Source organism: Thunnus albacares, chromosome 12, assembly GCF_914725855.1.
Source record: "Thunnus albacares chromosome 12, fThuAlb1.1, whole genome shotgun sequence".
Lineage (NCBI taxonomy): Eukaryota > Metazoa > Chordata > Actinopteri > Scombriformes > Scombridae > Thunnus > Thunnus albacares.
Window position 1 is genome coordinate 17,919,335 of NC_058117.1, and position 24,983 is coordinate 17,944,317.

Here is a 24,983-nt window from a genome sequence, read left to right on the forward strand (position 1 = left end):
TACCCAAACAACAAAGACTACATCATGCCTGAGATCACATATTGCATCAGACGAAAACAACAAGCCTTCCAGAACAATGATATAATGGAAGTGAGAGCAGTTCAAAGAGAACTAAAGGGGAAACTAAAGGAAGCACGAGAGCGACATAGTTTACGTGTCAGAGAAGCCTTTTCAACCGAGAACTCGAAAAAACTGTGAGACTCTGTGGAAGAAATGGCCAACCTGAACTCTGACGAGAGAGAAGTTGATGTGCTGAGTGAACTGGAAAAAGCAGACAAACTCAACAATTTCTATAAACGTTTCGATTCTGAAGGGAGTGATTGTATTGATGAATGTAGAAACCTGTCAATTACAGTGATATGTGATCCAACACAGGATAGAATAGTAATTGATCCAAGTGCTGTGGCCAAGGTTTTTAAAAAGTTGCACACTACTTTGGCTCTTCTTCTTAAAACATTTGCTGATGAGTTGGAGCCCTCTATCCCAGCTCTGATACATGAACCATTCCTACAATATGGAAAAAAGGGATCATTATTCCTATTCCAATGAAAACTTGCCCACAGGAAAATAATGATTTTAGACCAGTAGCACTGACATCAATAGTCATGAAATCACTTAAATGCATTGTGGTGGGGAACCTATGAAGTGAGGCACAACATCCCCCACCAATTTGCTTATAAAGATGGTAGAGGCACTGATGATGCTCTAAACACTACAACACACTTTGTTCTAAAGCACCTTGAAAATCCCACAGTTTATGCTAGACTAATGTTTATGGACTTCAGCTCAGCATTTAAAGGTATACTATGCAGGATTTGTTGGTTGTGTGTTTGTAAACACACAGCATTCAAAGTCGGCCCCTCCTCCCCGGCTCGACCAGAGCGATTTGAGAGTAGAGAGAGAGAGAGAGAGAGAGAGAGAGAGAGAGAGAGAGAGAGAGAGAGAGACAGCAGCAGTGGTTGAGCGAGCTAGAGCGTGAATGAAGAGAGCGAGCAGCGCTGGTGAGAACAAAGCCGTGAATCAGATAAATAAAATGTTATTTTCTGATTGTTTCACAGCAGTTAGGTTCTATAGTACCAATAAACACACCCGCACTTCCACACAACCCTGCAGGAAGGTGCAGCATTGCAGGTTTTTGTGTATATGCAGAGCGTCATCCTGTCCGTTGTGGCCTCTCTGCTCTGCGTGTGTGTAGTTCAGCCCCGCCCTCGGTCACGCAGACACACAGACCTGCAGCTCTTTACACATCTATGACACAGAGACAGAGAGCAGAGTGGAGCAGAGGAGAGAGATGGAGACAGTGATGTAATCTGGTTGCTACGCTACGAGTCCTGAACTCACACCCTGAGCGCTGCTTTTAGCTGGGGGCTACACACCCACTGCCCAGAAGCGTCCCAAACACAGCAAAAATGATAAGAAAATAAGGAAATACAGGCAGAGGGCAGAATCTCTGCAGATAAATACACTGCCACACACTTCTAGTGGGTCATAAGTGATGATTGAGAGGGATTTTTTTTTGTATGAGTGTATACATTGTTTTTTGGGGGAAAATCCTGCATACTACACCTTTAATACCATACTCAGACCCTGTTAAACCTGTGAACCCCTATATAATCAGATTGTACCATGCATTTCTCATAGGACGACGACAGCAGGTGAAAGTCAACTCAACTCTCTCTGACATACAGGTTATAAATGCTGGAGCCCCTCATGGCTGCGTAAGCTCCCCCTTTCTTTTACATTATATACAAACCAGCACACAAACAACTACATTATCAAGTTTTCTGATGATACAGACATACTCAGTTTTCTGACAAAAGATTCAGACATTGCTATATATAAGTCAGAGACAAGAGAGGTCACTAAACTAAAGAAATGGTCTTCGATCACAGGTCTGTTGGTGATCACAGCCCAGTTTTAATCAACAGGGGAGACAGCTGAGCAGGTAACAATATACAAGTACTTAGGTTTGCACTTTTGTTCTCAGTTACAATGGGCTCATCAAGTGGAGTATGTTTGTTCACGAATGAGTCAGCGTCTGCATTTTCTGCGAAGGCTCAGGGTCCAGGGAATGGATATAAGCATTATGTTATTGTTCTACAGAGCAGCCTCTGGATCCATTATTCGTTAAGGCATCACAACATCATCATTTGGCAACCTGTCCATTAAACTGAAATCACAACTTCAAAACCTGATCAGAAGGGCTGGAAAGATAATTGGCATGCTGTCCCCATCTTCTCTCCAGGAGATATTTGAGGAAACAGAGAGGAAGCAAAGCCTTAAAATCACCTGCGACCCAAAACACATCCTTCACAAAGAGTATGAGCTGATGCCTTCGGGCAGAAGGTAGAGGTTACCAAACTACAAGCTGAACAGGTATAAATTTTCGTTAGTTCCACTATCACTATCAATCAAATGAAGTGTGTGTGTGTGTGTGTATGTGTATGTGTGTGTGTGTGTAGGGTGGGGGTCTCTTTGGGGTTCTTGGTGTGTATGTTTTGGTGTATATGGATCTGTGTGTGATACTGCATGTTAACTGTAATTTGATTGTACATGTATGCAGATGTATTGTGTGTATATGGAGAGGCCAAGTGCTGTTACATCACCTGTGTTTTCTTGAAAGCCCAAGATAAATTTCTCTTAAGGGAGACAATAAAGGTCAGTCTTATCTTATCTCATCTTATCTTATGTACTGATGTATTTGAGAAGTTGACATTTTGAGTAAAGAACAAGAAAAAAGTAGTGAAATCCTACTACTGCCAGTTTGTTGCATGGTTCGTTGATGTAGCCTCCAGAGCCTGCGGATGTCTCCTGAGGGGCAGCTTTCAAGAGTGGGCTCCTTGAGAGGGGAGCTTAAAGAGACAGGAGCTAAACCGGCCTGTTTCAAACAGAGGCTTAACTGCAGGTTTAAGTTTGCATTAAATGAGGAGTTTTTTTGAACTGTAAATCATGCAAAGATATACCAGTTGAGCCCCAGATTAAAAATATGAACCTGTAAAAGTGCATAATATGGTGCAATAGAATAAAATTAGGTCCTCATATAAGACCTAACAATACATGCAGGCTACATAAGAGCATAATTGGGGTGGGAATTGGCTTTGGTTTGTAAAGCCTCTAAGACACATATAGAGACTGCTGTTGTTATAGTGAGGTGTGAAGTCACTGAGCACACTCATTTATTATCTCCAAATCACACCATTCCCCTTGGCACTGATAACCCTGAGAACAGCTGGAGGCTGCACGACCAGTACTGGTTCAGTGCTGCAGTTTTGACCTTTTTTAATTAACGAGCCTTTCAAAATAGGAGACATGATCTGAAATGTCCACGTGCTCCTCGGCGCTGTCTATATGACGTGCTGCTCGGGTTGGTAGGCAACATGAAACGTCAGAAGAGTCGAGTTGCATCATGTGGGGAAACAGCGGGAGCCTTCAGCTGGCATGATGACAGCATGGAAAATGAGGTGCACCTGCATGGTCAGCCTGCGCAGCTGCTCCTGCGAGGGCCTCGAAGAAGAGTCAGTGTACTACACTGTCTGAACGCATATTTACGTGTGTGTGTGTGTGTGTGTGTGTGTGTGTGTGTGTGTGTGTGTGTGTGTGTGTGTGTGTGTGTGTGTGTGTACTGAGGATATCACTGTCTTCATTGACAGCACAAACTCAGTAATGGGAGTCTGACTGTAAAAGACTGAGAAAATCCACTCATGCTTTCTTTCTCTTTTAAATGCCATTTAGCTCGAGAAAGTTGTCCAATTAACTTTGATTGATGAGATATGCGTTACAACAAACCAAATATTCTTATTCTTTTGTCTTTTGGCGCAGATGCTCATCTGTAAGTTTGCGCAGCTATCCTTATTAGGACCTTGCATTGACTTCCATTCATTGTGGACAGCCTAACCCAAACCCTAACCCTTACCACAACCAATTCATGCCTAACCCCTAACCTTAACCTTAACCAGGACCTCAGAAATGACGTTTTGCCTAATTAGGACCAGGCTTTGGTCCCCATCAGGTCTACTGGTCCCGACAAGGTCGGTGTTTATACTGGAAAAGGTCCCAAAGAGGTAACAAAAAGGCACACACACACACACACACACACACACACACACACACACACACACACACACACACACACTGCAGTGCACGCAAATGTAATTGGCTTTGGTAGAAAAGGAAAAAAAAGGCTTTGTGAAATGTTAGTGTGTCTTCAGCACCGGTATTATGTGGGACAGAGCAGCAAACGTCTGTAAAAAAAAAAAAACAGTCAAAAAAGGCAGAATCATGTAATATTTATGGATCCAGAGTTGTGCGGGTGCCTAAACGAAGTCGATTGACGCGCGCGTTAAACCAGCCGCATGTGATTTCCAGCTTCAGTCATTTTGGCAGCACGATGCGAGAGGGAGACAGACAGCGAGCTGTGAAACTGGACCCTCTGCCAGAGATGTCGACAGAGAGGAATCCCTGAAACCGCCGCTGCCCAGGAAATATGGACAAATCTTGTTTTCTGTGCGAGTGCGGGCTGTTTTTCTGTCGGTTTTTGCACATTGCTACAGTGTAGTGGACCAGGATGCCGTGTGGGCGATGCTGCCACAAGGGATACATTGTGATTTCGCAGAGATGTTTTAGCAACCGTTGCATAAATTAAAATAAGAAGAAAAAAAAAACACCCCGTCACATAAGGGATTGGTGTTCGAGTCCAAAGGGATCTAATAAGACATCACCACCTGTTACTAGAAAAATCAGGTAAGCCTCGCAAACCTTTTTTCGCTTTTACATTTACACTGCCTCCTAATACAGTGCATGACGGACGTAGGTAGTTAATTATGATGCCAAAAAACCATGAAACGAAACATAAATCCATTTGCAATCTACTTTTTTGAGATGTAATTTCCCTTAATGCTGCGCACCGAGATTTATCTACCATCCACCTTATATGATCCGATGGATAATAGCGCATCGTATCTTCTTAATAGTCACCCTGGTGTGATGCACTGAGAGCTGAACAGTTCACTTATGATGGGCCTCGTGATGAAACACCGTTTCATTTGTATGTGATTTGCAGGAAATATGTAGGCTTACAAAAAAAAACCCCAACATTGCCTCAGTGCAGGTACACAGCCACCCGCAGTTCCTCCAGCCAGTGCAGCAGCAGCAGCAGACCCCTTTTCATCCATAGTGCTATTCAGCAACGTTAAAGTACTCTGCCTGCACAGTGTGCCAATAATCGACAATATACCTAAGCTACTTTTTTTTTTTGTAAACAGGCCGTTTTGCATCTCAAACGTCTCTGAACTATTCACAAATCTCTCATCAGCCCCTGCGCCTTGTGTCTCTACACTCCGCAGCTGCTTCTTGGGGGAAAAAAGCATCAAGGCAACGTCCATCTGTGATAAACCTGAGGAGTATTTCACCACAGCCTGCTGCTGCTGCTGCTGCTGCTACTGCTGCTGGTCCAGTGTTTTATTAGCCTCGCAGAAAGCTCCTGAAATCTCTTGTGTCTCACAAAATTTATGTTGCCTCTGTAACTATAAACTGATGTGGCAGGGTGCAGATAGACAGGCTGGTTTTTTCTCATCATGGGCTGCAAGGTGACAGACAGTCTGTGCAGTTTGTATCTAAGAAGCTCCACTGAGAAATCAGACTGCACATCCATGATTTCTCAGGTTTATTTCTTCAGCAGGGCACCAGCATCAGGAAGCTCTGTGCTCATGCACAAGAGTTTTGAGCCTAGCTGGTCCATTCGGTGGTCATAGGTCAGGAGCAATCTGTTTGATGTACTGGAGGTCTCGCTTCCTACAGAGGGAAAGACGTTGACATGTCATTGACAATTTTATGCCCTAGCACACGCATCCCCTCCCTCCCCCCTTTTCTGCTTATGTCCTAAATCAAATAGCAGTTTGGCCAAGTGACAGAGGTACACTGGCAGAAAATCAGGCTTGAGTGAAATGGTGTCAGTAAGGTCTGGTCAATATGGTAGCAAAAGAGAGAGAGAGAAAGAGGGAGAGAGCCAGAGACAACTTGTTTGAATCCTTCATACAGTACTGTGTCGCAGTCTGGATATGACGATAACTGGAACTGGAAGAGACTGCCACAAAAGTTTTACCCATCACCGACATAGCACATCCATCATTGCCAGGAAACAATGTCACAACACACAACAAGGAGTTCCTCCACACTTTATCTTCTCTACTAATCAGTAATCCACTGTTCGTCCTGCTGCTTCTGAATCCCTTTTGGTCATTTAAAAGAATCTAGTTGAATGTCTTAAAATATATGAGTAGGATCGGTTGTCCTGAGGCATTACTAGAAGCAGTGAATGTACATACTGACATCAAGTGCTGTTGCGCTCCTCCTGCATCACCTAGTCGCCTGATATGGAATAGAGTTGTTCTCTGTATCCAGAGGTTGTACTTTCTGTATTCGGTTTGAAGCAGCATTTCATTTTTTATTGCCGTGTGGCTTTATTCAGTGACCTACAGTATTTTGACCACAGAAGGGGGTGCTGCGCTCATAATGATGTGCCACAAACTTGACAAATGTTGCCGAGAAAAATCGAAAAGTAGCAATGGGAGCAGGGAGAGTAAAAGACAGAAAGTAAGGCAGGATTTTTGCAGCTTTTTGTGTATTACAGTCTCTCCAAAATACAGCTATCCTTTAACATTTTCCCTTCTGTGATTGTTCTATCAAAAGGGCAGCTGGGAGAGCCTCCGGTATGTCACTGTAAGGCTGGATATCTTCATTACAATCTAGCCCCAGAGCTCAGCAGCAGGGAGAAAAGAAATGCATCACACCTGATGTTTCTGTGGCGTTTTTATAGCAACTGTTTGGTCGACCATCCATACGAGCTGCTCCAGATGTTGAATTCACAGAGGAGACGCCATATGCTTATATTACAGCGTGACGAATGAGCAGCACAAATAAAAGAAAAATGCAGATATTTTCTCTCACAGTGCAGGAAAAAAAAAATATATATATTAGTGGTCTGTGCCACGAAGTCACTGTCATGCAACAAGAAAACTATTAGTCTGGCTTAGTGCAGACTGATGGCTAATGAAGCGAATGCACACCAAAGTCTCATGGCGGGGAAGACAGAAGACACAACTCTCATTTATATGCGGCTCATATACCAGCCCATCTGATTTAGAGGTTCAAGACTGCAACACAGACCAAAGCACTGAAAGCTACACGAAGGTGATAACTGCCCTGAGAAAAGCAATAAGGAGTTGGATTATTACAGTCGTTTATATTGATATTAGCACGCTGCTTAACATAGAAGGGACAAAACCCTTAGAGATAAAGATCATCTATACTTCCACCTCTTGATTTCTGTTGAGGACAAACAGTATTTCCTGCATGCTTTACAACCTGTGAGTAGTCCAGGCTGGACAATTTTGGGTCACACTTGATTAATGCTGAGAGTCTGCTTATTCGTTAAGCACTGCCTTACCGGTCTTCGCTTCTTAAATGTGACATAAAACTGCTGCTTTTATTTGAGTTTTGTAGTCTTGAAATGCAATTTGAACACTAGGGGCTCTGGGAAACTGTGATGGGGTTTTTTCACTACCTTTTAATATTTTATAGACTAAAGAATTTACTAGTTAATACAAAAAGTAATTAACAGATCGATCAATAATGAGAATAGTCTTTGGCTGCAGCTCAACATATTTCGTAGGAAGTTTTCAGGGAAATAAGTTGTATCTTGTTTTTTTGTCATTTTCCTGGAAATGATTTAAAGAGTATAATGCAAAATTACAATCTTTATATGTCTCTAAATGGTGCTTTCATCCCCAATAAAACTCTTTAAGTTTGTGATTTACACAACGTAATCTATTTCCCTAAGATAGTAATGTGTTTCATGTAACGCCGTTTGAATTCATAAATAATTTGCCAGAGCAATTGAGAGATATTTTAAGAGTTCTATATTTCCCCACTTTATATTTAGAAAGCGAACAGATGTGTCCCTCGACTGTGTAGCTTAATTTCAATGTAGCCTAGCCTTCAGCAATATGCTGAGCTTTTTAATCCTTTCATGTACTCTACACAGCATGGTGCCATTTCCAGGCCCCAAAGTCTTCCCTAGCTTGGCTGTGTTGGCTTCATTGGTTGAAATATAAAAATGACTATACTGTATGCATATGTATTTTGGATCTATTCACACGTATATAGTATAATTAGGAGAAATAATTCAGCTATTCGCTGTAGTATAAAGGCTTTGTGTTCATTTGTTGAGCCTAATTAAGACCCTCGTGTAAGATAACATGCTTGACTTGCCCAATCCATTTATCCACAGGCGTTGCACCATCATATTATATGTAAAAGACAGAAAAAAAGATTACAATCCAATTAAGGAGCCTGTCAGTGGAAAACATGCTGCAGGATGTGCTTCCTTTTCTATTTCTGCTCCTTGATGTCCACTGATAGAACAGGGAACCAGTTTGTGAGATGATTCTCGCTGATTTAAGTTGGCACCCACCTGATATCTGGTTGCCCTCTGATGCCAAAAAACATACATCATAGTCAGGAAGGTCATGAGCCCGGTCCATAAATGTGTCCATCACTAATTTACTCCTCTGCCTATCATTCATGAGCATCTGGCATGGAGCGCGCTGCTGGTCTCACTTATTGACTTATGAGGTAATGAAAGACTTATTTTTTGACAAATGTTCTAAAAGAATTGAAAACATGATGAGATGCTCTCTCTATCTTCTATCCCGAAAGATCGATCTCTAACATAATCTGGCAGAAAATGAGGAGAAGTCACACCTCTAGTGGCACACAAAACAGACCCTTCTGAATACGAGATATGCTCGGTAAACACAGAACTGTTCAAACTCTTGATGTGAGTGAGATTTCAGTTTAGTGTGTCACACATTTGTCAAGTGAAGAAATTAAATCCACATAGAGCTGAAATGGTAGTTGATTAATTGATTAGTCAATCGACAGAAAATGTATCTGCAAAAATTGTGATAATCAAATAATTGTCAAAGTCATTTTTTAAAGCAAAATCCCCAATTATTCTCTGGTTCCAGCTTTTTAAATGTGAGAATTAGTGTACAAAACAAGCAACCAGCCTGGAGTCTTGGAACTTTTAATGTGCATTTTTACATTTTTTTTTGGCATTTTGTACACTAAACAATTAATTGAGAGAAGAATATTAATCAAATCTTAATCGTTAAATTTAATTTTAACTATGTCAAAAAGGTTCCGGCTCAGAGATCTTAGTCCTCTGTGATAACAAACTGAATATCTTTGGGTTATAGACTTAAAACAAAACAAGTGCAGTGAAGACATCACCTGCCATGGGGCTCTGGGAAAACATGATCAGTATTATTCAGTATTTTTCAGAATTTTATAGACAAAACAAGTAGACATGTAAATTTTTCCCTTGCCACTTGTTTATTAATGCATAAAGACATCATCTACTTGTGTGCTGGTATCATGGTACCAGCACATGAATCAAAACATAACCCTATGGGTTGCCCTTATCAAGGATCAATTACTGTTACTTAAAGGTAGAGTCAGTCATTCTGGAGAAAGACTGTTTGTATTTCAACTAAACACCCAAACAAATACACACCTCCCTCTGTGCTCCTTCAGAAGCTCTGCCCCCCAAATTCATGGACGTGTATTGCCAAGAAGGCAAAGACCAAAAGAGAAATATAATAATCCAGAGCGATAGCAATATAGAGTCACTTCTGTTCCTCTCACACTTTATCATGAGCGGGAAACAAAATTTCATCTCATGTGACCACAACAGTCCATCCACACCCTTTGCCTCTCTGCGCCCTCCCGAATTCTCACTCGACCTGCGTTCAGCGTCTCTGTACACAGAAGCAGCCGTCTGTCAGCTGCAGCTCCTGGGGAGCTGAGAGGACAGTGGCCAGAAAAACTGCCTTCACCAGGCTGATTGACAGCAGAAATTTACTGAGCTAACTAGTTTGCATGTTGGCTCAATGGGAAGAAATCAACAGTGTTTGTATTTATTGATACATTAATACAGTTAATAAGTTGAAAACACATATAGAGCAGGATATTTGTGTGATTTGAACAGCTGCCTGCTCAGATTACACTTCACTAAATGCAGCAGAAACAGACTTTGAGTATAAAAAAAACACTAAGGGTCTCTGTGAGACTGTCTTGGATTGATACATGTATTGAAATGGAAGCGTATCTGTTCCCTGAGAAAACACTTCCTATGTGAATTGGCCACAACTTCTCCTTCACTATTCAATGGATGCTGGAGATGGGAGACTGTCATGTCCTCACACAGACAGCTGCTCTGATGACTGCCTCCTGTACACGAGCACAAACGCCCCCTGTTGCTGATTGGCTGGAGTAGTGTTGTGTGGCTCGTTCTGAGCCACTGTGTTTACATGCCCATTTGCAGAGTCAGTGCTGTGTATGGACACTGGATCTCTTTTCAGCGCACGCACAGAACAGACAGCCAGCGGACCGTGAGGAGATATTCACTAAATCTGACAAAAAGTGTCTTGGATTAGAATCACTGACTTTACCTTTAACTAGTAACATTAAATAACAAGCAATGTTAACATGGACGAACATGTACTGTATTAGGTAGTTCCATGACGATTAGAGACCCTTAAAAGAAAAACCAACTCTGTACCCTAAAACAAAATCTGTCTAATAATTCAGCTTCTCCTCCAGATTTATGCAGATAAATCTGCAATTAGTCACAAATGATTATTTTCCGAATATAAAAGAAAAGGGGTCCAAAGAGTGTTTTGCTCACAAGATAAGCGAACACATTTCTTTGTAGAATAAATAATCATAATTAGTTTCCTATTTTTTTCTGTTATCTAGAGAAAGAGCGGTGATTGTGTTTGAAAGATACAACTAAAAGAAAGGTGGACATTTTAACAACAGAGGAGGCTGGCAGCTTGTGACAGAAATGTCATGTTTTCTAATATGAACTGGCAGATCCAGTGAAATTTTGTGAGTGTAATGCTGTTGATATTGAGCAGAACTCTTTAGGGATCCCGTAATATTTAAGTAACATAATATCCGCCATCATCACACGCCAGCTTAAAGGCTATACTCACCGGGCACCATATGTTCCAGGTCACAGAACAAGTGAATATACAGAAAGTGAAACCCATCTCCATTTTCAGGTAGTAAAACTACATTTGCTGGAGCACTCTGCAGACAGCTGCTCCACCTGCACGGAGATATGGCCATTTATCATCCTGTATGGGCCACAGCTGTCCTCAGGTCTAAGAGATGGAGATGTCATGTTACAATCTCCACATCATCCAGGCAATCTAACTCTGCTCCTCTCTTTCTGTTGCCTGCCATTGTGTCAAAGACGAGAGCATTATTTGAAAAACACTGCTTGGCAAATTGGTAGGACTGAAAATATCTGATGGCGTGGTTGTAAATGGAGTTACGCTGACTCAACTTAAAAGGCACAAAAGGTTCCGCCTATTTAATCTTTGGATTCTCACAGAAACAAGGGAAGTGCTCACGTCTGACAGGACGGCGCAGGAGGGCATGTGCAAAGACAAACTGCTCATCTCGGAGCCGCAGACATATTTTTCAGCTGACCACATGAAGACATTCATTTTTAAATAAGGTCCGCAAATGATGTCAGGGTTTCTCTTACATCCGTTACACAGAGCTGGCTCGTCTCTGACACAGTGTAGACTGTAGAGGCAGGTGGGGAAAAGATGAAGACAAAAGCTGTGCCTGTATTTCAAATTGAATTTCCAGAGTCAGTAAAGCTTCTTTGATAAATCTATGAAACACACGTACAGTATATTGACATATATTGAAAAACAATGTCATGTAATCAAGAAAATAATTGACAGCTTGATCGATAATGAAAATAATCATTAGTTGCAGCTCGAAACCAAAATCTATTTAGATAAGACAAAGAAAAACAGAAAATCTTCACATTTGAGCTCTGTATGAAAGTAGCAGGTAACACTATCATATTCACTGTGTTGCAAATACTGTAATATGATGTAATCCACACTACACTGCAACTAACATTATTGAATGTACACTAAGTTGAAAGTTTATAAGAAATCCTTGATGCTAAACCTAATATTTAGTCTAGCCTCATTGATATAAATGGGATGGACAAGATATGAGAAACACCCCTCAGGGTTAAACTATACAAATTCAACAGCAGCTCAAACTGCAACTTCCAAAATGACCATAAAGTTGCATCGACACTTCTCTGCAACAGTTTCAAACAAATCGGTATATTATAACCTTCACGAAGGTTAAATTTATTGCAGCGTTGTTTCATTAGTTTTAATGTCTTCCTAATATTAAACTGGTGACTGAGGCTATGTCAACATACAATATTATAGCTCCATAAATACCACAAATGTAATAAGGACCTTGCCTTAGTGACCTGATAGTGCAGCCAAACACAGTATAATAACAAAACCATCATATAAATTAAACATATGAAACGACACAAAATACCAGAAACATTAAAGAAAGTAAAACCAAGATACAACAGAAAGTTCCAAAGGTTGCAATTCAAGATTCAAATAATTTAAACACATTAAAATACAAACAAATACACACAAATACATAGGAAATCCAAGCTAAAAATTTAAAATTTAAGTAAAACTGCCAAACATTACCATTCGAGCGATTAGCCTCGGGGAATGAACTTGTTGCCTGAGGAAAACTTAATTTGATGATGAGGATCACACAGCTGGAAGTTTTTTGCATGGACTTTAACAAAGTATTAATATTTTAGTTAATCTCTGAAGGTCAAAGCAGAAATTTCTACTATTTTGCTTCAGCTTTTGTTCTTTAAAGATCCGCTGAATCACTCTGGTTTTTCTGCTCTTGCTCCAGATGGGACTCTCTCCCCTTAGCACTTATTTGCAAGTTTCATTAAGGCTACTCTTACTGTATAATCACTAGTCAATGATTTATCCATGAACATGTGGCTTGAAGTGCATTTACTGTAAGTTTTTTTAAATCTTGAAGAACAATGATCACTGCAGCTCAACAAAAAAAGGTGGCACTGAGCCAACAATGCATACTAATGAGGAGGATGTTTCAAGAGTGCACTATTGGAACTTAATAAACACTTTGAAAAGGTCATTTGTACTTGGCATACAAAATCCAAGAAAATTGAAGAATATGAGTTAATTGCATTTCAGCATTTATGCACAAGAATCCACAGGTTTTTACAAGTGAGGTATTCTTCATCACAGGCTGAGGAATGGTACTTGTACTCACTTTGAATCTCTTTTTTCTACACTTATTTGGGAAATAAAGCTGTGAATTGCTTCTGATTCAACATCACACATAAAAGCAGCATTTATATTGACATCACACTTACGCGTGTTTCCGGGAACGGTAGATTAGATCTTTTCTGTCACAGTCAGAAGCATTTAATCAACAATATTCATTCTTGTTGTTGAGCTTTTTTTTTTCCTCCCCACTTTAAAACTTCAATTTGTGTTTGTTTGTTTCAGCTTATCAGATCACGGCAGCACCTCACCTGCAAGTGGATTTCAGAATGATACCTTAGCCACATTGTCTTGTTACTGCAGCACGGCCACCTCACTTACAGGATAGCCTCATTCTGCTCTTCAGCAGCAGCTCCACCGGGAATAATCCTCCTCCCTGCCCCCTGCAACACCTACAGCCAGCCAGGAGAGGTGACAGCGGCGCTCCCCCTCTCTCTCTCTCTCTCTCTCTCTCTCTCTCCTCCCCCCTCAACCCGTGTATGACAGCCATGATTTGGGGAGGCCCTCTGCTACGGTTCAGACCTGGGATCAACTCACTGCTAGATGGCTAGATCTCAACATACAAAGAGCTGGGGGCCTTTCTATTGAGGTAAGCCTCCAACTCCCTCTGCGGCACGGGTTCTATAATTCAAGTGTGAGCCATTTTTGTTCTGTACTCGTTTTGTAGAGTCAAGTGGCAGTCATGTCTGATTAAAACTGAGTGGGACTGGTTTATGTAAATGAGGCATGTGCTGCTCCTCTCACAACATTTCTTGAGACTACTTGTGTATCTGTCTGCATAGAGAAGTCAGATGATTTAAAAGGTGTGTTATTTATTGGTGGTGTAACTCAGTTTTTTAAAACCACAGTAGCACTCAGGTAGTAGTGCTTTTATTGGGGTGTTTTCTCCCAGTGTGACTCAGTTTTACACTCTCTCTTCTGACAAGTCATCAGATATGGTAACACAGTTCATTTCTGGGTGTACTGGATTAGATATTGAAACATTTATTAGGATACTTGGGTTCTCACCTTTGCTAATGAATTATTCATTGCTGCTTAATGGCCTCCAGTTTTCTCCCAAGATTGCTCAATGGGGATTTTTTTTTTTTATTCTCGAGCAGTTCAGTTGAGTCACATTTCAATGAAAAATAATTTCTGTCCATTGTCTAGGTTCTATATGAGAAAGGCAGGCCTATAATGAAAACAGGCAGACTGCTAACAATGGTAGTTTAAATCGGCTGTACGGTTTTGCTGCAGCGAGTCGGTCATGAATTTGCCTCCACAGTCTAACTCAATCTTGTTTTTCTCCATTGCAGTATCCCTCACTGCATAGTAGCACATGGATTTCAAGACTTCAAATGAAGAGGTTGGTAGGATTCAATCAATGGCGGTGAATTGAGTGTGATTATAGAAAGTGCCTTGCCATTTTCAAGCGCCTGAAACGATTTAACATCACAATGTATCCGAGAGCATGTGGTAAGAGAGAGATGTCCTTGTTGCATATCTGGTACTGTCGCCAGTGTAAATAGTCATGTGCGTGCTATCTGATCGAAGATGATGATGTAGATAATTATGGAGGGAGGGGGATTAGGAGCAGGGAGTAATAGTGAAACATAAAACGGGATTAGAGATAAGGCCAATTATGTACAATGCAAACGCTATAACAGGTCAAACAATGCCAGACCACGTGAGACGCTGTCTGACCCAGCTATGTACAGTTATGGCACTGCTGCCCTCATTTTGCTCGGCTAATGACTCTTGCACACACACACACACACACACACACACACACACACACACACACACACACACACACACACACACATTTCATCAAATAATGTGAATTAATGTGCCCCTAATTTCATTTCTCATGCTGCAGTTGCAAGCGGAGGCTCGTTTCTTCACTTTCCTCATTACGGGTGAAATATAATATGCTCCGTAAACTGACTTTTGATTTAAGTTTGACCTGCAGTTGAGATACTTTCTAAGAATAGCAACCATGCAGCGCTGTCTTGTTAACTGATGACTGGCGTATCCCGGGTGACAAGGATGCTGACAGCGGTGGCTTTTTCTCTATTAGCAGTCTCGTCAGGTGAAGGTGCTTCTTTTATTTAGACCTTTTTAAGTCAAGGACAGGAGAGGCATTGCAATTAGCCAGAGAGGGGAAGGATAGCAGAATGCAAATTTATGCGGATTAGCATGTTCTAAATGGATCATTGGAAACACACACAGTCCTCACACTTGCTTGCGTGATGCAGGGAAGTTCAAATGCAGAGGGTGAAGCGTGATTCCAGCCACTTAATTTCACCGGTTCTTAAGTTGTCATCATCATCATCCACCCTATACTTAGAATAAATGAGATGATATAATTTGATGGGTGCATACAAAACGCACCAAGGGCACGAAATCTTATCACAACTCATAAATAGCTGCTTGTCTTCTTGTGTTTTCAATCATAAATCAACAGTTTTTTAATGTTTTTTTTTTTTGTCTTTTTGTGTGTTTATTATTCAGAGGGCAGGTTATTTGTTCTAACATCAGCATTGACAAGGAAGGAAGTAAAAAGAAAATAACAGACATCTCTAAAAACTCCTAATTTCCCTGTTCATTCTTCAACGAGTATTCTAAATGACATTTCATTTCATGGCCAGTTAATTTAGTCACGGAGGGATAAAGAATGATGTTATCTTTCTGACTGTTCGCAGACAAAGACTGGGATTTATTTGATGCAAGAAGGTAATGAGGAGCCGTTTAATATTCGACTGCACTTGGCAAAAGATATTCTGACCATTCAAGAACAAGATGTCATCTGTGTGTCAGGAGAGCCTTTTTATTCAAGTGTAAGTAACCCAGTTTGTCTCATAATTACTGAATGGTGGCATGCACACAATCATGCAGTCAGTATCATATACAATAACTGAAGGTTACAGTACACAGATACATACAGATAAATACCTCATAAATTACATGTTGCTATTTAATAGTGTTTCACCTTCTGGATCGTGGTGAGTAGATTGTCATCTACAGGTCACACTTGTCATCATGTCTGACAGGTTTTTCTTCACATTAATAAATTAAGTGTTTCTCTTTTTTTTTTCTAAACTCCACTGAGGCCCCAAGTCAATGACCTTTCCCAAGATGGCATAATTCATTTAATAACATATTACTGGATGAAAATCTTCAAAGACAGATGGGGGAAGCGTTTGTGTCGTCCGAAACATGACTGCTAATTAACAAAAAGGGCATGGGCACGCTAATACAACCTTAGCGTGTCATAAAGTCCCAACGATATACTGTACTGCTTGGCTAAGGCTCTGTAATATGACAGAAATCTAATAAAAAAAACTGATTAATATATTTTCAGATAAGGATACATATCATAATCCGGAAAATGTTTGCAAATTCACATCTAAAATCATCAAACTGATTTTCAAAGCAACTGAACTGAACTCTGTCCCACTTGTGTTACATGTGTCAAACAAAGTAATAGTTTGCATTTTGGAAAATGTGCTTGCAGAGAGTTGGATGAGATGGTCAATACCATTATATCTGTGCGCTAATAGAGCTGGAGCCTGGAGGCTATTAGCTTAGCTTAGCATAAAGGTTGGAAGCAAGGGGAAACAGCTAGCCTGGCTAAGTCAAATACTTCAAATATACACCTACCAACACCTCTTAAGCTCACTAATTAACACGTTCTATCTTTAAGTGCTGGGCGGACATTGTTGTTCAGCAAGATACAGCATATAAAACAACACTTTTTTCATGTTTGTATTGATTATATAACCTGTTCATCAGTTTTAGATGTGTTGATATGTGTATTTTTGAACTGTGGACAGAGCGAGGCTAACTATTCCCCCCTCTTTCCAGTCTTTGCTAAACAAAGCTAATTGCATCTTTGCTGTAGCTACATATTTTAACACTTAGACATGAGAGTGGTATTAATCTTCTTGTCCATCACCAGTAAGTAATAAATGTATTTCTGGAAATGTGTATTTCTATAATTAATTTAGTTGGTTTAATATTACATGTTGTTCACAATCATTTATTTGCACAACCAAAATCAGAATGATAACACGTTAAGACAAATAACGATAGAATAACTAATAAGGAAAATACAATGTGAGCTGTTGTACGGTGATAATTTTAAATGAAGCATACCTTACAGACACTAATCAGGGTGTGTAACTTCTTTTTTTAGGTTTTATTTTGCATTATTTGATCAGACTTGTTATTGTTTTATTTTATTGTGTTTATATCTGATTGCTGACAAGAGCTGCCCTTCCCTTGTGCGCTGGTTCGAGGGCTCTCATAAGCTCAGCATCACTCTGAACTCATTTCTTCCTTCTAACTAAATCTCTTCCAGGAGAGGACTGTAACGATCAGGAGGCAGACGATTGGAGGGTTTGGCCTGAGCATCAAGGTAATTTAGATCCCGACTGATTAGGCTGCTCCTTCTAACTTCTTTAAATTAAGTCTGAACAAGTGTTATTGATCATTTTCTTGTCAAAGTGTAACAACAGCGTCAGCTGAGGGATTCACTGAAACTTAAGTTGCTCTCGAGTGTCCTTGTCTTGTTTTGTGTTTGTGATACCTTTGTAATTCAATTTCATTTAATTTGTCTCTCAGGGTGGAGCAGAGCATAAAATCCCTGTTGTGATATCAAAAATATCAAAAGAACAAAAAGGTATATTGCCATATTTGGACAAGTTTTTACATTTTTACAATTCAAGTGTGCTTTCTACTAAAGTGATTTTCTGTTTCCAGCTGAACTCTCTGGGCTGCTTTTCATTGGAGATGGCATCCTTCAGGTAAAATGCCAAAATTCACTTTTGCCTGTTTGCTCATCTCATCCTACTCTGCAAAAATAACACATACTGTATCTTTAATAATTAATTTGCCACGTGCCCCCAAAACTGTGATGTACAATTATGCAATTGTCTTACATTTGTTACATGAATTTTTGCAAGAAAGGAAAAAACAACAACATCCGTCTCGCCTCTCTCATCTGATGCAGAGGAAACGTTTACAAACCAGACAAAGATGTTCTGGATTCATGGCAACTGTGGATGTGACTTTCCTGTTTACAGTTTTCAGTGCAGAAGCCATAGCAGTTACTGTGCTTGCCTCATTAATCATTTTGAAGTTAGAGCTACAGTGATATGATGCCAGCAGTATTATTTAGGGCAACTCTGTTACTGTTGTTTCTAGATAAATGGAATAAACGTGAGAAGCTATCGCCACGAGGAAGTGGTAAGCTGTCAGCTCATATCTCATATTTTCTTACACTGCAACAGCTCTTTCAACAGCTTATCTTGTCTCACTTTATGATTTGTATCTTTCTGACATGTAAAGCTAGTTTTTTTTCTGCTTTCTCCCTTTTTAAATGTGACTGCAAGAAATATGTGTATAAGGAGCACAACTTCAAGTCTGTAAATCCGTTATCTTAGCTTTCCATTCTTAGCAAGACATTGGCACACCATGTCTCATCACAGCAGGCAATCAACAGAAAACCTCAAACCTCCTGCAAGAAAAAAAAAAAAAAGACTCCCTTGTTTTTACCTTCCAGGTCCAGGTTTTGAGAAATGCTGGTGAAGAAGTGACTCTCACTGTCTCGTTCCTAAAGAAGACTCCAGCCTTTCTGAAACTGCCCCTGTGTGAGGATTGCACATGTAAGAAACCTCCACACAGTGTGTAGATTTAAATTAGGATTGGTTGTCTTGGTGACAATAAACTCGAGGCTGGAGAGCTACTTTGAGAAAAATAAAGACATAAATTCAGCTGCTATGTTTTTGTCTTGACAAGCACTAAATAAAGATGCTACTTTGCTAAAGAAAGAAAAGATAAGGAAAGGGGACACATCTCAAGCTGCACAAAAGATGCTAAAGACTAAACTGAAAGAAGTGACGTTGTTCATTGTGGTGCAATTGATTGCTCTTGCATGGGAAAGCTTCTGCCTGTCATCAGACATGAAAGCTTTTATGAAATCCTTTCATACACGTATATAGGCCAGGTTGACTGGCCATCCAACCAGTCAACTGAATACAAATTGGCACAGCGCAGAAGAACAAAGTAACACACATTTGTTGATGCTTGTGATTCACTGCAGTCGTAAATGTTGAAATAGATGGAGGTGTTTTATTGAATTTTGAGGATTTATTTGTTTGTGTTTTTTCTGTGTGTCCCTGTTGTACTTACAGGTATTCCCAGCGACCAGAGTAGCGGGACCTCCTCCCCACTGTGTGATAGCGGCCTGCACTTGAACTACCATCCTAACAACACGGTACTTTTTTCATTAGCCACTTCTTGACTGTCTGATTCTATAACTGTCCTTCTGTAACCATGCAGCAGCGTTTCCAGTGCCAGAAGTTGTTTCCATGCAACTGCCACTGCTCACTGAAAACCAGGGTGCTCTGTTTGTCTTTAGAGGAGGGTGAATCAGCTTCCTCTGCGGCTCTCAATCGCGCTGCCCGTGCACCTGCAACAGCAGCAGCAGCAGCAGCAAGCTCTTGACATATCAACTGTTTGAAATGTGCGATTAGCTCCTCTAAATTGTGTTTAACACTTCTTCAGGACACGCTGTCCTGCTCATCCTGGCCCACGTCCCCGGGGCTTCGCTGGGAGAAGAGATGGGTGGATCTGCGCCTAATTCCACTGCTCCACTCGCGCCTGTCGCAGCACATGCCGGGCTCTGACGTCTGCAGGTGAGCTGCGGGACTTCATCTTGGAGGTTCAGTGGCATCTGCTTGCACTCGCTGAGCCAGTGAGACTCTACAGGATGCTGGTGCTGAGATCGTTTGCCTTTTTTATTGCTTGAGGATTTTCAAATATGAGCAGACTGCCACGCTCCATCTGTGAAAATATGCTTTTTCTGCTATTTAGTGTATCCCTTTAAACACCATTTAAAAAACAAATCAGTTCTGCAGTGAAATGTACTTGTGCTGCATCTATCTACTGAACAGACATATTGAACGGTGGATGCTTGATGTAAGAAGCCATTAAGCTGTCAATAAATACATTTCCATCTTTACTACACTGTGGTTGATAAAAAAATCAGTAATTTTGTGCGTTGAGTCTTAATGGACCAAACTTGTGGTTTGGCATGTTTTAGCCCATTAACTGAAAAATGACTAATGACACAAGATATTTTTAAATTAATCAGCCATTTTTCAGACATTAGTTCCAGTTTATTTTACAAGAATGAAGATCGTCTTGCACTTTAGCGTTTAAGCTGTTTGAGAGGACAGAGTTAACAGTTAATCTAAGATTAAAAATACAGTCTTGACCTTTGAAACAGACAGAACATTCTCACCACAAGGTCCTTTTAGCAGGTTTTTTTGTTCAGTTGTATCATACAATTTCACAACAACTTGGCAAACTCTGTCTGTTGAGGAATATTGGGTGATATGATAGAAAGCTTCAGAACAGCTATTAAATGCTGGTGAGACTATTTTGTCAGCATGTTATTATTTTGGTCATGAAACAGTGAGTAGGCTCTGCTTTGAAAACTTGTTGGTACATTTAAGGATACTCAGACATCCAAGATTTGAGATTCAGCCGCTGAAAAACAACCTTATTCTATTCATGACATCTGTGTTAGCTTATAGTTTATCCTACAGGTTTCATTTTCTACTAACATAGCTCATAAAAGCAGTGGTTTTCAGCAGCCAGCAACATTCAAATCTTAGTTGAGTCCCGGAGGAAAGAAAGTTTTCTAAAAGTCTGTCTTGAGTTTTTCATGCTGGCATGAAATGAAATGGAAGATTAAATAACTTTGACCCCCGGAAAATAAGATAAAGTTGAATAAATTACACATTGCAAGCAAAGTTTCCAGTCTTTGTAAGTTCTTACTCATCTCCTACTTAAATGAATGGAAACTAATGGCTTCCTGGAAGGTTGGGAATCCATCCAAATGTCTGTAGTATATAGTTAACTGGCTGGAAAATGCAAAATCAAGCCCTGATCTTTTGTTTTCTCCTCACTGTTTTAGGAAAAATGCTTTCCAGGTCATAGCTGTGGATGGTGTCTGCAGCGGAGTCATACAGTTCCCCACAGCTGAAGACTGCTTGGACTGGCTTCAGGCAATAGCGAGCAACATTTCCAGTCTCACCAAGCACAATGTAAGTATGAAACAATGATACTCTACTACCTCTCGCAATCCCCCAAGTAAACCAGTAAGATATTGAGTTAGGTCTTAATGCGACAGACTTTCGGTTTGTGAATTGTCTTATAGTCCCTTTGCAAATGTCACGACATTAAGTAGACACATATTAATGTCTTTACACCAAGAGTAAAGCACACACTTATTTCTAAGAGCCCGAGGTCATAATAACAGTGCTGGCACTATGCTGCACTCACTCCCTCCAGCTAAATCCGTGCACTTGTTGTATCTATAATTCATCATTGGTGCTCCCTGGTAGCCTGCTGGTTAAGACGCATGCCACAAAACAGCAACGTCTGCTGCTCAATTCCGGCAGCGGAGCTTTGTTGCATGTCACCCCCCATCACTCTCTCCTCTTCGATTCCTGTCAACTCTCTCCACTGTCGCTATAGTAAAGGCAAAAAAATCCCTAAGATATACATACATATATATATATTTATATAAAATCCGTCATAATATATTATATAATAATGATACCAAGAGAGAGCAAGAAATAACGATGCTGTATTCTGTTTCTTATTGTGAACATATTTTTCCAGCTGTAAAAGTGTGTTTCTGTGTTTCCAGTTGGGTGATGATGCTCAGCAGGAGGGTCAGATACAAATACTGCTAACAAGCCTCGTCATGTGTGGTGGTTCATACAAAACTGACACATTTATCAGCGTTTACTGTACTGCATAGGTGTACTTCTTTCCATTTCCATGCTTTTCTCAAGAGATTTAAGAAAGTGAAATCTATCCGGTTAAGCTGCTGTCTGGAAAGATGTAACCAGACACTTTGCCACATGACATGAATACAGCATTGAGCGAGCAGCAGTGAAAGACAGGGATTTGTAATTATCATGTGTCCACTGGCGTCGCTGTATGTGTGTGTTTGTGTGTGTGTGTGTGAGTGTTAGAGTCTCCGGGGAATAATGGAGCCCTGGTTAATTGGAGTGGACGAAGTGAGGGGATGTACTAAACATAACACTGATGACTCACTGCCAGAATGGCCTCAACAATTGAAAGTGTAATTCTCGCTCTGGCCTTGGCATTTACGAAGGTGTGTGAGCGAGCTGCCACCCAGATGAATGAATGTAGGATTTACAGACTCCTGCTGAAAGAATGCTACTGTGTATGATGTAAAATTTTTATATTTAATCTGTCAAAATCAAAAATTGTCTGTTTTTTTTTTTTAAGGGTAGATCAGTTATTGTCACCTGGATTTTATGTTGTCCTGCATCAATCTCATTTGATGCTCTGGGTTTTATGTGCACCGCAGTTTACAATAAACAGGTTTCCTGTCGTGTAGAAGACAAATCACAATATGCTTCCATATAATAAAAAAGTGAATAGAAAAATGGATAAAAAATTCAAGAGCTGCTTTCCCTTTAGACAAAAACAGCAGGTATAATAACTCTTTTATACCTTCTGCCATCTCTCAACTAAACTCTGTGTGGAAAACATAACAGGAGCACATATAGTATACAGTAAATAGATGATAGTGTGTGTATGAGAACTTAATTAATCACAATGGGAAATAGCAGCATGACATTAGCACACAGCAAGAGCTGGATAAGAAAAGTGTAAAAAACATTCAAATCACATACACTTAAATCTTAATTAGAAACTAAATTAAGACTAAAACGAAGACCTTACTTTAACTCTAAATATATACAACTATAGTGTTGGGTAATATTCTGTCCATATGGTATATACTATGTATATTATCTTATAATGATATGGCAAGGTGCTTCATTTGAGTGGCTTAGATCAATATTGGAAATAACTGCACAGTGGTTATATATTTTTCTCATAATTTAACATTTTAAATAGTGTTAACTTGCATTCTGTCATTTACATGCATTTTTACTTTGTATTGAGATGGTGTGTTTATGTGCTTTGTGTTTTTATCTCATTGCTGCACAACCAATTACCCTCTAGGGACAGATAAAGTGATTTATTGATTCATTGATTATGCTGTCCAACAAAGATCTTTAAAAAGTGTAAAACTAGAGAGTATATCTGGGGGGTTTGTACTATAAATTTTCCTTCTGTTTTTAATAGTCAATATATATATTAGTAGACGGACCTTAGAAAATGGAACATAAAAATTAATGTACCCTAAACCTACACTTACAAACATAATAATATCAAGGGTTTAATAAAGAGTAGGGCCGTCATTTGCTTGCAGAACAGCTTCAGTCCCTCTTGAATAGCTGTCACGCACCTGAACTGTTTGTAGTCAAATACTGAACCATTTATCATGAAAAAATGTCTCTAGTTCTTTGAGCGATGATGGAGGAGGGAATCCACTCTGCGCTCCAGAAACTCCCGTAAAGGTTGGGTGATGTTCAGGTCTGGTGACTGGGGAGGTCATCATCCCGGTGTTCATGAAGCCACTGTCGAATTTGTTTAGTGATGCATTTGAAGGCGTCGTTGAATGAAGGATGGGAAAATTCTGCTGGAAAGTGTTTGCACCATTGAGCCTAATGACTCCCACTGGATGGCTTCACAACAGAGCAACTTATATGATAGGCTTAAGGCTTCCATTGGCTTCCAAATGTGATTGTGAATCAATCCAGATGTGGAAATTACATTAAAATATGACTCATTACTTTTTTCTTCAAGCATACTGCTCTATACACCAGGTGTCTTTGTGCCTTGGGTATAAGAGGTTTCTGAATTGCAGCTTTTTTTTTCCCCCAGCAAAGCTCAGCCTGAGCACTTTCTGCTAAGACTCACAGAGGTGTTGATTCAATTCTGTGGCAATTTCGGAGGCTTTACTTCAGTGGCATTTAGCAGCTCTTCTGTTAAGTGGTTGTCTGTGCCCTTCTGTGAGCTTTGAATTGTGATCACTGCTTTTATTTATTAGCGCAGTTTGTTCATTTGGTATATGCCATAATTATTTTGGAGATAATTTCCCTCAGCAGGTTAAATAATTCAGCAGTTCTTGTAACTGATGCACTTGTAAATTCAACGTGTAAACTCATTTGGCCTCTTTGAAGCTTAATTTGTTGCTCTGTTAGTTGCAGCGTGAGTGAAATTTATCCCCTCGGATACTAAATAGCACAACTCAGCGCAGGTAAATCAATCAATCAAGTTTATTTGTCACATATAATCATATAAGATACAATTACAGTGAAGTGATGAGATGGAACATCTGGTTAAATACTTAAACTAAAAGCAAACAAGTATTAGCATGTGTCAAAAGTAAGGACTCATTAGAAAAAGATAGTGCCTGCCAGAATTTGCAAAACTTATCGTGCTTATTTATTGGTTTTTTTATTGCACCTGAGTTTTCATCTATAGTCTCTGGACAGATGTTACCCTAAAAAAGAAAGAATACAGCTTTAAAAAGTTGCAGCATGCACAGCAATGACCAAAGGAGAATATTAATGTTGGTAAAAAAATTTTCTATAGATCATCGTTATGTTAGGTACCAATTAAGACATGCAACACAGAATCACATAATACTCAACATGCAAAGTAATATATAAATAAATGGTGAATATTAATGTTAGTAGAAATATGCACTGAATAATATAACATTGGATAAGATATTGGAGATAAGACATTTTAAATTTCCAGGTTGACTTTTTTTGTCGTTTCAATTGGTACAAATACAGA

At 39.9% G+C, this 24,983-nt stretch overlaps 1 protein-coding gene across 1 annotated transcript in view; it reads left to right on the forward strand.

The window, feature by feature from the left end:
* Positions 1-4,227: 4,227 nt before the first annotated feature.
* sntg1 (syntrophin, gamma 1) overlaps positions 4,228-24,983 on the forward strand; it is a 31,738-nt gene continuing 10,982 nt past the window's right edge. Inside the window, exons 1-13 of the mRNA XM_044369483.1 lie at positions 4,228-4,740; positions 11,217-11,218; positions 13,464-13,827; positions 14,534-14,583; positions 15,923-16,057; positions 17,581-17,637; positions 17,844-17,901; positions 17,982-18,025; positions 18,426-18,467; positions 18,784-18,886; positions 19,415-19,497; positions 19,788-19,918; positions 21,205-21,334. Of these exons, the coding sequence (XP_044225418.1) occupies positions 14,557-14,583; positions 15,923-16,057; positions 17,581-17,637; positions 17,844-17,901; positions 17,982-18,025; positions 18,426-18,467; positions 18,784-18,886; positions 19,415-19,497; positions 19,788-19,918; positions 21,205-21,334 (810 nt within the window). The 5' untranslated portion in view covers positions 4,228-4,740; positions 11,217-11,218; positions 13,464-13,827; positions 14,534-14,556. The remainder of the gene's footprint in view (positions 4,741-11,216; positions 11,219-13,463; positions 13,828-14,533; positions 14,584-15,922; positions 16,058-17,580; positions 17,638-17,843; positions 17,902-17,981; positions 18,026-18,425; positions 18,468-18,783; positions 18,887-19,414; positions 19,498-19,787; positions 19,919-21,204; positions 21,335-24,983) is intronic.